Consider the following 17,134-nt stretch of genomic DNA (forward strand, 5'->3'; position numbering starts at 1 on the left):
TGTCTCTGTTTCTGAAGGGTCAGTGTCAACTTAAATTTGAGCCAAAACTTGTTTTGTAATACTACTAAGGTTTATAAAACCAGCACCTAAGTGTTTGTATAATGAGTTACAAAGTTACAAAAAACGCTGGAAAACCAGCGTTTATTAAACAAATAAGCATTTCCTATGGTCTCTGAAATCCCTCTAATTCTGTGCTGCAAATCTGAAAATGAAACTGATCATGAGTAAAACTTAATTGAGAAGTGCAGCAAAAGCCAAGCATAAGCAGCAGCAGTGTAGAGGATTAACTTAAAAAATAATCTTATATCTATGGTTGCTGGTTCTGGGTTAAACCAAAAGAAATAATTTCTGGCTCCAGAGGTACCAATGACTCCACTGACTCTGCAGGATTGTGAGAGCAGAGGAAGATGAGAAGCTGACATTGGTTTTGAATCTTCTCCTTTGGACAGAACACCTGGTGTGGTCAACCTACAGCCCAGACCTACTGGATCTTGGGAATTTTTTTTTTCCATGTTTGCCCCCGCCACTGGGCAGCAAGAAAAAATTTAAGATGCATTTTTTGTGTTGTAAGTAGAGATGTCGGGTGTTTTCCTTGTCAAGAAGCGGATTTTACCTTTGGCGCTGAAATCTTACGAAGCTGCAAATCTCATAGAATGATAGAAATGCGTGGGTTGGAAGGATCCTTGGAAACCATCAAATTCCAGCCCCATGCCATGGAGAGGGAAAACATCCACTAGAGCAGGTTGCTCAGAGCCCCATCCAACCTGGCCTTGAACATTCACAGCATTGGGACATCCACAGCTTCTCTGTGCAACCTGTGCCAGGGCCTCAGCACCCTCCATAAAGAGTTTCTTTAGTGTCTGATCTAAACCTGCCCTCTGTCAGTTCGAAGCCATTTCCCCCTTGTCCTGGCTGTTGTAAATAGTCTCTCTCCATCTCTTTTGTCAGCTGATTTCAGGTACTGGAAAGCCACAATTAGGTCACCCCAAAGCTTTCTCTTTTCTGGGCTGAGCAATCTCAATTCCCTCATCCTTTCCTTGTGGGAGAGGTGCTCCTTCCCTCTCGTCATCCTGGTGGTCCAAGTCATTTTATGTGTTACTTATGGTGGCTTCATATGGAGTAAAAGTCTCAGCTGTGTACAAAAGTGTTGGAGAATGCTGTAACATCTTCAGAGAGCTGACAGTTTAGGTAGTCCAGAGGCACAGAAAAATGTTTGGTATTCTGAATGTTGTGCAGTGGGCTCTGGTTTGTGGCCAGGCTGTGGAGTGCAGGAGCTCATGCAGAGAGGGCTGGACCTGGGGCCGAGGCTTCATGGACCCATCCTAGGCTGGGAACAGGGAGGGTGAAAGATCTTCACTGGGCCAGTTTGGCAACTTCTTGGGTTAATTGTTGATTACATGGATTAATCTTGAGGTTGCAAATGTATAGAGTGCCAGGGCAAGCTTAACCGTAATGGAGGGAAGTGAAGTTTAACCAACAGAGAGAGAAAAGAGCATTATTCCTGACAGTGGCAATGGGTAATGCAACTTTGGAATCCAAGTGCAGATATCCTCAGTGATACTGCAAACATATCATATATTTAGACATTAATTGTGTGCAGGAACAAAATGATTATCAAGAGGATGCATGCAGTTTCTGTGTTACCTTCATTGTACCTCTTTTACAATAAAAACTCTCGCTTTAAAAGCACGGCACCCTGGTGTAATTTAGCCTTGCAGTCTCAAATGCAGTTTATGCATCACTGGAAGAGCTATATGAGTGTTTTATTTTGGATTGTTGTTTGTCTGGAGACTTTTTTTAACCTTAGATAATCTTGGATAATCCAGGCTGAGTAAAATATTAAAGCACTTTCTTTATGTGCTGTACAAACTGTCTCACATGTGTACAGAGGATTCTAAGATGATCTCTTCGATGTCTTGTGTGTTATGGGACTTGCACTCTCCTCTTCAACAGCCCATAATTCCCAGGCATGAGCACAGTGGGATTGCAGCACATGGCAGAGGAGCAGGTTTTCCCTGGACTGTGGCATAGCTTGGAGTCAGGCAAAGGCGTCGAAGACGTCATCTCCACACTTTTACCAGAACCTCGAGGGTTTGGAGACAAATCTTCCAGAAATTGTTGCGTATAAGCAGCTTTGTTCATCGTGCAGACAGTTTGTTTTCCCATACAGAAAATTGCTGGTGTGGATAAACACAGGGTTGGAACTTCCACGTGTGTTAATAGTTAACAGAAGGGCTCTGTGCATATTCAAAAGGACAAACAATCAGGATGTGGTGCCTTGCTGGCACAGTGTGGGTTTCCCACAGTTGTGTAATCTGGTTACTGGTCATTGTGCGAACTCTTGAGAAGTTGGTTAAAAATTGGCTTCCTTGAATCATTTTATTAGAAATGCAGTGAGTGTTTAAGGAATATGAATGACGAAATGAACGAGAGAACGCTTTCCACTCTTCCCTTCTTCCACCCACATGTTAAATCTGGTGATTGAAGGAATTCAACATCCTTAACTTCTGCTGACAGCTGGCAGCACAGGCTGCTGCATGCTGGTTAGAGATGTGCAACACTTGAAAGAAGTAGACTCTAAACCAGTGCATTTGTGGTCCAAATTTTCTCCCAGTTGTACAGAAATTAGATGTCTCTACAATTTAGGATTTCAGCATCTTCCCTCCCCTCCTCCCAGCTGATCACAGAAATGCAAGTAGGAACCTGTGCCTTAGTTGTTGTATTTGTGATTGTGGACCAGATCTTGTCATGTGAGATTTTTCTGCTTTTATCTTGCATTCTAGTGGCAAGACAAAGGGAGTGTAATAAAATATAGAGAGGAAAAAAGACTGGAGAATGATGTGAAAAGTCAGTGTACAACATGACTGTTCTTTATGGTCACTTCATAGGATTTCTCTAGGTACCATGAAAGCAGCAAGGCATCTTGTGGCATTAAAAACATCCAACTTCCTACCTTGAACTGAATAATTGAAAAAAATCACCATCCTGTTAATAAAATCTGTTTGGTTTTGTGAGTAAATATGGTTCATAGTTCAGTATTTGCTTGGCTCTTTGAAACAGAAGTAAATGTGATGTGTGAGGGCCTTAGCAATAAAATACTGTGCTAGAGCAGTCCAGGAAGAATCTGAACTTCTTCCCTGCTCTCAACTTCATGGTAATTCTAACCAGGAATTCTCAAGGATTTCTGTGTGCATGTAGATAGTCACATCAGTTTCTTAGAAAATTGGCCAATAATTTCCTGACTCTCTGAAAAATGCACTTACAAATATGCATGACAGTTTAAGTAATTCATTTGCTTAACTATTAATTTTACTACTTTTTATGTATATATATATTTTTAAAAATTGGCTGGCTTCCCTAAAAATAAGTTGCTGAAGGAGAAAATAAATATGCTGTTGGTTGCACTTACAATAGTGCCATTGTGCAGAGCAGAGCAAGGATCATTTCCAAACGGCCTCAGGTGAAATCTAATGGGAAACAATTTCAAACTGGTCTGAGTTCATTGGTAGAAAGAATGTGTCTTAGATAAACATCTGATCCAAGTTATGCTACTCAGTATTATTCCTTCTCTGATTGTGTTCTAATTTTTTTTTTTTTTTTAATAAATACTGTTGCATTGGCCAGTTGGAATAAGGAGCCTGTTATATTGTCTTTAATGTGGATTCTATAAAAATGGTTGTTTGCAGGTTACTCTGATTTATGGGGTTGTTGCAGCTTTTTCTTATTACTGAAAATGATGGTTTTCTGTAAACTGTTTCTGAAGGAGAGGATACTTGGCATTCTGCTGTTCTCCTAGTGATGGCCTTGCAGTCACAACTTGCAGGAATATGCAGTGTTAATTAATATTTGTTTTGGTCTAGGACTCAAATTTATTCCTCCTATGTTTACAGGAGAGCTCTGATCTTCCTGCCTCTCTGCTCTTAGCTCAGCATAAGGACAGATCTACTCAGCTAGAAATGCAGCTGGAAAAACCCAAACCTGTCAAACCAGTCACGTTTTCCACTGGCATCAAAATGGTAAGGTTTGCTTGTTTGGTTGTTTTTTTTAATGCCTTTCAGAAGATCAAGGATTTCCTCATATGAAATTCAGAGGTTGTTTAAACCTGATTTGCATGTTACATGAAATAGACCGTTCTCTTCCAATTAAATAAGTAATTAGGAATTAATTGAAGAATTTCATCATCCTGCTAGTTGGACTATTGTGATGACCCACGCAGAAGGGCCATCACAAATATATGGAACATTTTCATTGCCTAATTGTCAAAAAACAAACTATACTGCTCTCCTTGTGAAGCTGTGGTGTCCTTGAATTAATTTTCTCATTTATGTGCCACTTCTGGAAGTTGAAATTTTGGAAGTTCAAGAATTATCTGTGCTTTCTTCAGATTTATTTTGAACACTGGAATAATATGTGAGTATGAGATTGACAATCTAGAAAATGATGCCAAGGTTAAGGACTCTATTTCATTGTTATTTGGCTCTAGGATGCAGAGTATTTTTTGTAAGTGTGTCACCATTAGGGTGGCAGCTGAAGATCTCTCAGCATTCCTGTTCTGTGTTGTGGCATGGTACAAGCACACACCAGCCTGTGTACATAAATGTAAAGCTGGGGGTGGGAGCACGAGTGACTGGTCTTTTCTGCACCTTACTGGTTTTCTGCTTTGTATTGTTTTAAATCTCTGTACTTTTTTTAGGCTTTGTATTTTAGAATTGATAATGGTAAACTGAGTGTCTTGAAAATAACCAACACACTCTAATGTCCTCAACAAACCAAGAAGCAGCAAGGCAAAAATCTGCGCATCCAGCTAGTTTCCTATCAGTAACGGATTTATTTTTCCCATGAATATTTGTGCTGTGTTCATTATCTGTCAAAATGTTCACAGTGTGGAAGCATTTGCGGCTTATTTTTCCAAAAGCAGTGTCAGTTTTTGCAAAGCTGTGCGGATTGTTTTCTTGTTTTCCTGTGATGTAAATTGATCTTCTTCCTACTTCTTTTAAAATCCAGCAGTCTGGGAGAGATGGATATGCTTCGTGAGAGATTTTCTGTCTGTGTAGAAAAGCCAGACACAAAATGCCTGGTGTTCTGTTTAAAAATACTGCCTGAATGCATGTACTTTTTCTTGCTGTTAAAATATATTGTCAGAATTCCTTAAAGCTGTGGCCTTTCTGTGGGAAAAGGAAGAAGAGCAGCTTATGCATGTGATGGGGACAGTGGAAGTATTTTCTAATTAGTTTAAAACTGAATATTAAATGCAGTATGTGGTAATGGACATTTAAGATCTGCAGCCCTAAGTAAACTTCATCCAGGAGTGGTGAAGGACTTGGATGAAGAGATTCCGAGCAGAAGGACATTTAAATCCTAATGTTTGGAATAATAAGGTATATACCAGATAACAAATTGATAATTTATCAGTGTTCAGAAAATGTGAATAGATAAATAATTTCAATTTGTTCAGTCCCAGAAAACAAAAAATATCTCACCCTGACTAATCTTAGTCCTAAACTGTTCTTTTAACTCTAGTTATTTCTATTAATGTTTTTTAACTGTAAAGTTAAAGATAAAAACATTTGAGGTTGGTCACCACTACTTATGAAAAATGGATTGCATCAAAAATTTCACACCAACAAAATTACAGGTTTTGTTTAGAAAGATGAATGTTTCCTTATTTTCTTTACAGGTGCTTGATTTATTTATTACATGGTGTAATTTTAAAAAATATATGGGAATCATATGACATAATTATAACAATGTTGATACTCTGCACAATAAATGGATGAACTGTCTAAAGCTGTAATTTTTGAAGAAGTTGGTTCCACAGCCTGGGAATGTTCCTGTGGGTGTTCTGCTGGGAGGCAGCTCAGTGCTTGGAAGCAGATGTTGAATTTCTATGGATGATGTGCAAATTGGCAGTTTACAGGGTCGCTTTGACAAACTGGCCTCGTTTGAATGAAATGTGTTTTAATATGGCGAAATGCAAAATGAGAAATAAAAGAGCAAATAACAGGCTCTGGGAAGAGCATTTGGGAGTTTAGCAAAGCAAGTAAACCAGTCTGACCCTTGGGTGTGTGAAAAGTCCAGCAACAAAGAGGAAAGGACTTCTCTTCTGAGTGCAATATTGGGAGGAGTCGTGGACTGCAGAATTCAGCTGGCTGTGTTGTGAGTGCAGAAATCAGAAAGAGCACAAAGAGGAGCCACAAAAGTCCATCCAAAGGCAGAAAGATCTGCTCTGTGTGCTGCATTCTGCGTCTGGTTTGGGAGATGGTTAAGATATGACTCAGTTTACACCAAGTACCTCCTTAGCACAGAACATGCCAAGTCTGAGCAGTGCAGCATTAAACGTAGCAAGAACCAGTAACCTTAGTTAAACAAATACCATCTAAATAGGAACTGAAGGAACTAATAAGACCTAAAGTTGACACAATGTTCTCCTGGTTAATTGGCCTCACAGTTAAAATTGACTTTGGAATGCAGCAAAATGTCAAATTCTTGATGTTTTCACAATCGGATTGGGGTGCATGTTGGAAAGTTACTGTAGTTATCAAATGCGAATTTGCTGGCCTTGGAGCAGGGTTAGTTTGTGAAAAGCAGTTCTGCTCATTGCACAGGATCCATGAAGGCGTGTTCTAGTGACAGTGAGGTGAATTCCCACCTGGCACTCACCTTAGGACATGCTTGTTTGCCAGGCTGAGTGTTTTTCTAAGAACCTGAGATCCTCAGTTCCGCTTGTTTTGCGTAGATGTCCACATGAAGTAGGTGGAGCTTTTCTTGTGCTCTTTGTAGCTGTTTTGGCTTTGTTCCCCTCGAAACCATGGGGTTCACACCACTCCTGTTGGTGTGGGGGCAGCTGTAGGGCAGTACTGAGAATTTTATTATTAATAAATACAATTCTAATTAATGCTCTGGTGCAACAGTTCTGCAAATTCAGTGCATTTCTGTGAGAAGTCTGGATTGTGCCCACTGTCTGAGGTTTAGCAGTGCACATTTAATTAATGGCTATGTATGTCCTTCCCCATGGCTTTTGTTTTTTCCTAATAGTTTGGCCGCTGACCTTTTCTGATGGCTGTTTTCCTCTAATTTTATTTCAAAAGGAGGGAAGCCAGATAGAGCTAGCTGAGATACTGGCTGATCCAGAGCTGGTGTTTACACAAAGGCTATGAAAATATGCCACTTGTGGCAATCCACTGGGTTTTTTTCAGTTTGAACATGAGTGTTTTTCTTTGGTCAGAGATGTTCTTCTGCCTGACTGCTAATCAGACATGTTTCTTGGTGTCTGAGCTAGGAGCATGTCCATTCTAGTCTCCTGGGCAATGCTCAAGGAAGTTGGCTCATTTAAGGTGTCACATTAGTGCTGTGAGTTCCTCTGCTTGCAGGGGGAGGAGGGAAGGTCTTCCACTTGTAAGCTAAGCAAGAGCATCCCCTATAGCATGAGACAGACAATTGGCTCATGGGGACAGGGTCTCCTTCACTTCTCCTCTTGTGAAATGCCTTTTTTTTTTTTTTCTCCTTTCAAGTGGAAGCAGTTTTTCCTCTGTAGTCTGCTCTTTAACTTTTCCAGTAAATTCTATCCTCTGTGCACGAAGCTTACATTCCAAATCAATCAGTTTGATTTACCTCTGTGAGTGGGGGGAGACAATGCTGCCAGGCTTTTTTCCTTATCATGTTCATCATATCAAGAGACATACTTTCAGCACATCTGAATATTTAAAACAGTCTTATTATATCTAATCTCAAATCGGAGTAAAGCTACAATAGAAACTCTAGCAATCTTAATTGCTGCAGTAGTGCTAAAAATGAGATTTCCTGACAATTGTGGTACTTCAGACTTTAGCAGCTGTCAGAAGGAGTGAGGTTCATCAGAAATGAAGGATGTTTCCAGCATTTGTGGGGCTTGTCAGGAGGTGCCAAACAAATCTAAGGTCTGGCAAGAGAACCATTCTTCTGTTTCTTGGGGAATGTAATGACCATTTCTGGTTGTCAGGTAGCTTTAATGTGGAGCTCGTTTTAGGGTGTAAAAGAGATGCTCGCACGCATAGCAGACAAATGGCAGTTTGCAAATGCAACAGGAATTAATTGTTTTGGATGAATTTAGTTTCCTTCTTATGTGTCTGGTGTTTGCAGAACTGTAGAAGGCTTTTCTAGGTCTGTGCTTTACCTCACTGTTGTGGTTAAAAATGAGTAGAGGCGTGGATGTATTTAACTCCTCTTGAATTGATTGAACCTTTGAGTTCTGTCTGGCCCAGCTGTTTCCATGTTTGTAGAAAATCTCGGAGCCTTAGACTGGCTTCAGCTCATGCCATCTCCAGCACATTTCAGGCTGTGTGCCTGTCCCTTCAGTGTTCCTTCCAGTTCTGTAATGTTTCTTTTCTCCCTTCCTCCAGCCTCCCAGGACACTTAGTGATGGTATTCTTGGAGTAATCTCATGCAGTTAAAAACTCAATTACCTCTAACTGGATTGCCCAAAAATGCTGGAAAACAACATAGGTGCCCCCTGGCTTGCTCCCTGCTTGGGAGAGTTTGCCTTCTTGCTTTTTACACCCAAATACCTCAGAATTAATGTAATGCATCATTGACCTTCCAATTCTTATAATTTTTGTTTTATTACTTAATAGCAGTGGGAATATTTATTAATAGAGCTATTAGCGCGGAGTGCTCTCCGTGCTTTATCATTACCAAGATGGTCCCTACCCCAGTGAATTTGCAGTTTAAATAGATGTGTCAGGGAGGGAAGGGAAGCAGATGCCCAGAGGGGATGTTCTCACCCAGGATTAGACAGCAGAGCAGGGGAGGAAGGAGGAATAGGATCCAGCCCTACTGAATTCCTAGCGTTGCTGATCCGGCCTCCATCTCCTGTCAACAGCAGCCCTGAACGGCAGCGAATTAAGAGTGAAATATCTGCTCCAGCTACTGCTTCCCTGTCCAAATCACAGCAGCGGTGTTAAATAGAACTTTGTGGCTCTGAGTATTGCCCACATTTATTCCAGTTCTTGCAGTTTCAGGTTATTAGCAGCTGGATGCTGGGGTGTGCAGCCTGAAGCAGCCAGAGGTTGCAGGAGGGAGAAGTGGTAGAACCAATACTTCGGAGGAATGGATTTGTGTCAGACACAGGATGTCTAGGACACCTCAGGAATGTGTGTTACCGCTAAGCTGCACATAACAAGTGTCAAGGAAGAGATTTTGTGCAGTGTTACACTTGCAGTATTATTCTGATGGGAAATAACGTTCTTATTTTTACCTTGTGTGGAGCTATTTCTTTTAAAACATTGACCTCATCAGCTCGGGTCAAATTAACTGTTCTTTATTATTGCCTTTTCCTGCAATATTGCTTCCTGTGCAAACAACTGCTCAGAGGCTGCTCCTGTTTTTCAGTCTGTTTCTTTTATAGCTGGTGGAGCAATTATCCAAAATCCCGTTCCAAACTCAAAAAAGTCTGTCAAAATACCTTTTTAATCAATCGTGCTCCTTCAAAGTTGCTCAGACATATGCCAGGTACTCTGAGGTAAGTGAGGTGCATGTGACACTGTGGTTTAGGCTGCAGCCATTCTGCAGCTCCTGAGGGGGCTTTACTTTGCCAGTTCTTACTGCTCTGGTTTGGTTGGTTTGTTGGTTTTGGTGCAGTGTGTTTTAGTGTGTGAGGGGAGGGGTTGTGGTGGGGCTTTTTTTGGGTGCTTTTAGCGTTTGCCTGAAGTTAAAAAATAAAGCAGTCAAGGCTTCCTTCATTGTTAGCTCAGCTGGTCTATCTTCAGACTGAAACTCTTCAGATGGAATTGATTTCTTTGAGATGAATGCCAGTTTGAGTTTAATTGGTATTTTGTTTTTAATCTTTGTTTGGCTCATACCACGCACATTTCTCTCTTACAGCTGCCTGGAATATTTCCCTCTTTGCAACCCTTGGTAGTTTAGAATCACAGCAAAATCACACCACTTACTTTCAAGAGCAACTAGTGCGTTTAGACATAGAGATCCTTTTGGAATAGGCGTATTTGTTTAGAGAACATGCATGTAAAGGTGAAATTTCCAGTGGCATTGGGCATTCTGTGTCTCTGTGCCTGTGTGTGCTGGCTATGTCTCAGCTCAGACCCTCTGGGCTCTGTGTCAGTGCAATGAAGCAGAATCTCTTTCCAGAAGAAACCCAAATGCCCCAGCCAGGAGCGTCCCAGCAGTTTCCAGAGGTGCTCAGGGAAGCAGCTTTCCTGCCAAGCAGCTTCCCTGGAGCAGAGATTCACAGGGGTGCACACAGCCCTGGGACAAGTGGGATTCTGCAGTTGCTAAGCAGCATTTCCTGATTCCTAGTCACAGTGGACGTTGTATATTGCTTTAGCATTGAATTTTTGTCATCAGTAACAGTGTCTTGTTTTTAACAATGAGCATTGATTTGCGAAGAAGGATACTATTTCTGAAAAGAAGAGAGGAAAAAGAAATCGTGGCTGCTGGATCTCTACCATTTCTGGCAATATGTGGAACTAGAACTCAAATATATAAACTGAGGGACACCGAATATGCTGGATGATATAACTCAGGTTAGGACTAACATGCTGGATTCAAAAAGTGATCCACAGACCCACCTACTGCTCCCTTAAATCTCATAAGTTTATAAATACAATATGACTGCAACTTCCGAGTAGCTTGATGGAGAATGATTAGCAGTAGTAAATACATTTGTCATGCTAAATCTCTAGCCCTCTGTTTAAATAAAGATGTTTTGTTAAGAGTCAAGCCCATACATGCTGAACTGTGCTTTGAGTTTCTGAACTCTGGTTTTGAAGTGTATGCCAGATAAACTTTTATTTAAGTGATCTATCATCAGAATGCTTCCTGTGCACTCCAGCCCACGGACTGAAGTTTGAAACATTAATTGGGTTCTGGCCTTACTAAGTAATTACTGTTATATCAAAGTGCATAAACATTCAGCACATGATGTTGACTTAATGAATTTTGTTCCTGATGTTGGGAAGAAATGTTTCTGGAGGAAAAAAAGGCAAAGTAAATGACAGTATTTGTTATTTCCCCTCCCTTCATTTACACGGCAACGGCCTTGGAAAAGGAGACTATTTTGAAAATGCAGTACTGTGTCTCCCATAGCTCTCTGCAGGATTTTAGTTTGGAATGCCTTAGGAAATATGCTGTAGTTGAAATTAAGCTGTTTGGTGGACAGACATAATCAGAACTGCTTGACTCGATTCTCTTTTATGGTTGGGCTCTCTGATACTGCTCTGTTAAAATAATATTTGTTCATTTGCTTTGAGGCTCCCTTACAGGCTAAAGCAGCACATGTTTATGTACATATATTAGTATAAATACAAATTAGACCCCTAAGTTTGCACAGCTGTAATGATTGGAATTTAGTAAATGAATTAGTGCCAACAGTGTTAATTGTACAGGAGTGAATGGCATGATCAATGTGCTTGTTAGTTAAAGTGTCTGTGGCAAGCAGTGGAGCAGATCTCTGCTTTAGCTGTCACTTTTGGGAATGGAACTGTTCTTAGGGTTAGGTAGTTTATAAATTATCTTTTTTTTTTTTTTTTTTTTTTTTTTTTTTTTTTTTTTTTTTTTTTTTTTTGAGGTGTGGGGGGGTGTGTGTTGTTTCTTTGTTTTTTTTCTGTCTGGGGTGGTTTGGGTTTTCATTTTGCTGTGTGATTTTTAGTGTCCCGTTTGATTTTTGGAGTTGCCCAAGAGCTTACTTGCATGCCTGACTCTTCCTCACCAGTTCTCAGAGGACATCTCTGTGACATGCCGCATCTTCTGGTCCCATGAAAGGGCTCATAGGGAGAAGGCTGCTGGAAGAGTTCAGCCAGGTTCTCATTTGCTTCCTTGCCTGCATGGGAGCAGGCATTGGGACAGAACAGCAGGAATAGGCTTCAGGCTCTAACGTAGGATGCCCAAATTCCATCCCAAGCAGCAGCCAGACCTGCCACTAGCTAAGATAGCACAAAGACACCTTTTACAGTAATCTAAGGAAAATGCCATTTAAATCAGCCTGAGATCCTCCTGTTTCTGAGTCTTACAGCTCTGAATGTACCTTTGCTTGAGTAGGTGTTACTGTGAGCAATAAGGAGAGATCTGACTGAAAGAAAGAAGGTGGCTGAGAGGAGAGTCCAAAAAAACAGCTGGCAGGGAAATAAAGAATAATAAAAAGTTTCTCAATCATTGTTTGTTTTGGAAAGATCGTGCTTTAAGCACATGGAAATACTTTACACGTTTGAGAAGTGCTGACTTCCTACATGCCTTGTGAAGGAACAGCAAATCATTCATATAATGTAAACACATTTATAGATTGTTCCAATATAACTTTTTTCGGTGCTGCAGTTCTTTTTAACAGGATACAATTCAGTACAGACATGCTCTTTTGATGCTATACTTTGTCCAAGGGTTGCAAACATCATGAACGTTAAATATTAGAGTTTGTGCTAAATGAACGTTGCAAAGTTATTGAATCACACTTTTAATGCAAAAAGCTGTTAAACAGTGCTGTTTGATGCACTGGTTAAAAGTAAACACATGAGAAAGTAGTGCTGGAGTGAAACAGAGAGTAATAGCTTGTCCAAAATTTTAAGTATAAGCATTATGTCATGGTAGAGATGATAAAAAATAGGAATGGACGTGCCAAAAGTAGGCTGTTCTCTACCTCTTTGTAGGAACTTCTTATGTCCTTGAAGATGTCTATGTAAAGAGGACTTCACAGAACTAAATATTTTAAAATATAGGTCTTAAAAAAATAGTTCAGGCACCTTAATTGTCATTTAACAATAAAAACATCGATTTCTTCTGCAGATGGTTGGTAGACTGTCTCCACTCTTACAGACTGGTTGTGAAATGACATTCAGCTGAGGACTTTTTAAAGAGGAAAATTCATTTAAAGAGAGCAGCAAGAACATTTAAAGAACTGTAGTAAGATCAATGAACTATTTGAAGCCATTTAGGGAAGCTATAGTACATTTGTATATGTTCATAGAAGTACGTGTGACCTTTCTGCCATGATCCTTTTTTTTTTTCTTAGCAGTTTTCTGCATCTGTGAGGACATCACATATTTTCTTCTAATCCTTTCTTCTGTTGCTGCTGATCAAAGCAGTTCTGTGTCATTCCTTCATCTTCTCTGCTGTGTACCTGGAGGAGCACTGGTGGCCTGGAATGGCAGAGTAGAGATAATGGCTTTGCAGATTCCTCTGAGTCAGCACTCAGTTGGGCCATGGCTGTTTGTCTTGCTTTCAGAGACTTGCCTATTAGGGCACATGTGTGCAGACTTTCCTCACAGCCTGGTTTCACCCCTGGTAATTACATTTCTCAGTGAACTAGAATCTGTTTGTCGACGTGGAGTGTGTCGATCTCACAGCACAGTTAAAAGATTTCCCACGTGCCTGTATTTTCTTCCTTCCCTGTTCTCAGGGCCACCTTCAGATAAATTTTGGGTAAGCACAGCCCTAGAGCTGGCTTTTCTGAAATTTTTGCCAGACTTGGTCGTATAAAGAGAGCCAAGAGGAGGATGAGGGATGGCCGTAGTGGGAGGCAGTTGCTGGAAGAAATATGCAGGGAAATCAGTAACAAGTGCTGGCAGCAGCAGCAGTGGTGCTGTGCTGGAGCACGGAATCAGTGCTGCTGGAGAAGGGGAAGCACAGGGCAGCAGAAGAGACAGATGGAGGAGGAGGATGTGGGGACTTGGATGTTGAGGTGCTTTGGGGAGAATGTGGGGGGGACATGGCACCATCACTCTTGAGTGGGGAGTTTCGGGGCAGAGTTGGCAGAAGGGTGGGTGTGAGTGGGATGGGAGTTTCTAGGCAGAAGGGCTGAGTGGTTTCTGCACAAGGTCAGGAATTAGTGGGAAGCTCTGGGACAGAAGGATTTGGGGAGCTGGGGATTCCAGGATTCTCATCTGTCACAATCAGTTCTTGTGTAAGAATCCCGCCCTCTAAGGTCAGCCAGGGTGGAGTGTGTGCACTTGTGTGGCTTCCAATGTGACACACGTGTGCTAAGCAGGGCTCTGGATGTAGGCAGGGGTGAACAGGCAGGACTTGTTTCTTGCAGCATCTTCAGTTTTGTCTAAGGTACACCAGCCTTACTGATAAATTAATTACTAATACATTGATTTCTTATGGAGGAAAAAACCCGTCAGCATGTTGGTTGGGGCTGTGGTGCACATATGTGCATGTGCCACCTTTTCTGCACCTTAGCTCCTGCATAAGTGCACACAGCAGATAAATGAATGTTTGCTATAGGGTGTCAGAGAAATCAAACGGGGACATTTGTAAATCAAAAACTTACTTAAAAATTAAGATGCATTTCAAAGGAGCTCTTAGGGGGCTCTAGTTTTCAATTGTCATCACTACCATCCAAGGTGCATCTGTGTTGTGCTAGGGTACTTGAGGAAAGAGATATTTGGATCAGAGAGACAATGTTTAGTGTAAGGAGTCTTCAAAAGTAGTTTTCCTTAGAAATATTTGTTCAGGTGCAGAGGGTGAGAGAAAAGAATATTGTAGTGGCAATCGGTGTTGGAATTCAAAAGGTGGATGTCCCCATACATGTGTAATGATAGTCAGGGTGTCTCTGGAAAGGATTATTAACAGCACTGACTAGTAAGGAAACAAATTACCTTCATGAGGAAGTGCCTTGGTCTCTGAAAATTTGTCTTATCCTCGTGCCTCTTAATATTTTGGGTTTGTTGGGGTTTTTGTTTTAAGGGCAGAAACATAGATAATGGAGTATATTGAAGTAGAGAACTGACTGGTTTAGTTTATTATTTTGCTTTGCCTGAACGCAGTTGCTGCACAGGTAATTTCTGTATTTGGGGGAAATGCGAGGCTCCGGTGTAGCTTGTGACCTGTTACACTTCAGCAGAATGTGTGGCAAAGCAGTAAAATCCTCTGCCTCTTGCAAAGTCAGTAATAGCGTGGTAATAGGCTGTGTTTTATGCAGGCTTCTCTTTTAAAATATAAAGTACTAAAGAATATTGTGACTACAGAGAAAGCTGCTTTGACTCACTTAGACAAATGTGTGCCGCGGTATGGGCAGGAAATGGAAGGACAGAGAGCACATGTGGAACCATCTATCTAAATTAGCTGGATGGGGGCCAGGAGACTGGAACTTGCAACATTTGCCATGATTAGTAGAAAATGAAATGGTGGTTTTGTGTAAGAATAATGATTCTTGTATTATTCTGGGCAAGTGAGGTAGATCCTGCAGGACCCAGATGGCACATTTAAAGTTGGTGCTTGTGGAGTTGGAGAACTTGGAAAAGGTGAGTAGTTTGGAGGGAGGAACAAGTTAAAAGTGAGGGTTGTGCACAGGAGGAAAGCAGCATATATATATATATATATATATATATATATATTTAGGTCTGAGGCCCATTCTCCTGTTTCATCTCTTGAAAGAGACGCATAAATAAATAGAGCATCACTCCCTTCTCCAAGGCATAGAGGGATCACAGAAACGTGATCCTCTGCCAGTCAGTCAGAGGCAATGCTCCAGTAACCAGGAGCTCTGGGGTGGACTGTGGGGTCAGATCTACAGGGATGGACATGGGCACCTGATCCCCACCATCCTCAGGCACTTTGGGGCTGCCTGTGTTTGCTACCTGTGCTACATCAAGCAAAAAAGCCATGTGCATCCCAGTTTGTAATGGTTCCCTCTGATAGCCCTTTGGGTTCAGACAAGCAAACTTGGAATAATCTATTAGTAAATATTTGAAGAATTTTCCGTCTTTCTGAAGGGGTGGCACCATCTTGGCCTTGCCTGCATACCGAACATTCCCCTTTGTGGTTGTTTGTAGGAAAACATGATTAGGATTTTCTTTTGTTATGGGGGAGAAAAAGAGGGCTTGGCTTGAGAGTTAATGGGAGAACATAGAGGGGATTGCAGTGGGACTTTCATCCTTTCTTTGACTTTACCCATTTGGTTTCACTTATGCACTTTAATCTGCCACTTGGTGGGATGATGCCACATTGAATTCCTGCACCTAATCTGAAGCCTAGACAGGGTTAGGCCAAGAATTTATCAGGCCTACCTAATATCAGGCACTTCTGAAATCTGTTTGGAATATGGAGTAAAAACCATCCCAATCCTTAAGGTGCAATTTATATTAAAGCTTAATGTTGTGTCAGTTTAGTTTCATTGATTGAGTTGTGTACAGCATTTGATTTGTACTAATTTTTGACCTGTTCCGTGTCTGGTTAGTTACGTGGATTTGAAATACAAAATTAATCAGATGTGTCACTTTTAAAATAATACAAACATTCTTGAAGACTGCTGTACCCATTTAGCTGTTTGTTGCTTTTAAATTGTAACCAATTTGAGGTGTAGGTGCCAGGTATAATTTGGGCATTTTCTCTCTATCATCTAATTGAAAAATCTTTGGAGTTTTCTTTTTTTAAATCGTGAATGAAGTATTGGGAGGATCAGGGTTACTTTGTTATGAAGACCAAAGCATAAATGTAGCTGCACTTTAGTTTTTATTTGATTTATTTATGAAGAGGCAAAGAACATAGCAACTGCAGCTTTTCAAAATGTGAAATTTCTACTGTAGGAAGAAAGCTCCTTTAGAACAGCAGGTACTTGATCTCTGTTGTTAAATGCAGCACTCTGTGACCGTGCTGGTTCACTTTCTATTGTTTTCAGTCCATCTTTGCTCACTGGTAGCTTCAGATTTAGAAATGAAGGAGTGGACTCTGCTGGAGGTGGCAGAATTGGACCTACAGGGGGAAGTGAATTTAGACAGTAAAAACCACTGCTGCATGTTCTGTTTGGAGAAACTTCTGCCTGCAGCTCTGGAGCCGTGAAACTGCAGTCTGGACCTGGGAAAGGTGGGAGGAGACTGTGTTTCTTTCTATCTTTTGCACAGGGAAGTTTTTGCTGTTGTGCATTCTGTTGTCTTTGGTTTTGCTGGCAGAAAAGGAAGCTGGAAAGCCAAGGGATGGCCAGGTGGCACTTTTAGGGGAGAGAAACCCCCTACCTGTGGGTGACAGGGAGAGACACACGCTGCAGGTCTTTCTTCCTGCGGTGGGAGGGATGTGTGTGTGCACTGTCAATTGTCCATGACAGCTGACAGTGGGGGAGGGAGCTTTTGAGGGGAGCTCTGAGATTTAGATCAGTGAATATTGAGCTTCAGTCAAAATGCTTCAGTTGGGGTTAATACTGAGCGACTGCAGC

The 17,134-nt window shown here is 41.2% G+C and overlaps 1 protein-coding gene across 6 annotated transcripts in view; it reads left to right on the forward strand.

Annotated features, from left to right (window-relative positions):
- Positions 1-17,134, forward strand: part of MNAT1 (MNAT1 component of CDK activating kinase) — a 116,502-nt gene that overhangs the window by 50,022 nt on the left and 49,346 nt on the right. For all 6 annotated transcript variants that reach the window (XM_040067468.2, XM_040067472.2, XM_040067471.2 and 3 more), the window contains exon 6: positions 3,891-4,016. In XM_040067468.2, coding sequence (XP_039923402.1) covers positions 3,891-4,016 — 126 coding nt within the window. The remainder of the gene's footprint in view (positions 1-3,890; positions 4,017-17,134) is intronic.

The sequence above is a fragment of the Hirundo rustica genome, chromosome 6 (genome assembly GCF_015227805.2).
Source record: "Hirundo rustica isolate bHirRus1 chromosome 6, bHirRus1.pri.v3, whole genome shotgun sequence".
NCBI classification, from domain to species: domain Eukaryota; kingdom Metazoa; phylum Chordata; class Aves; order Passeriformes; family Hirundinidae; genus Hirundo; species Hirundo rustica.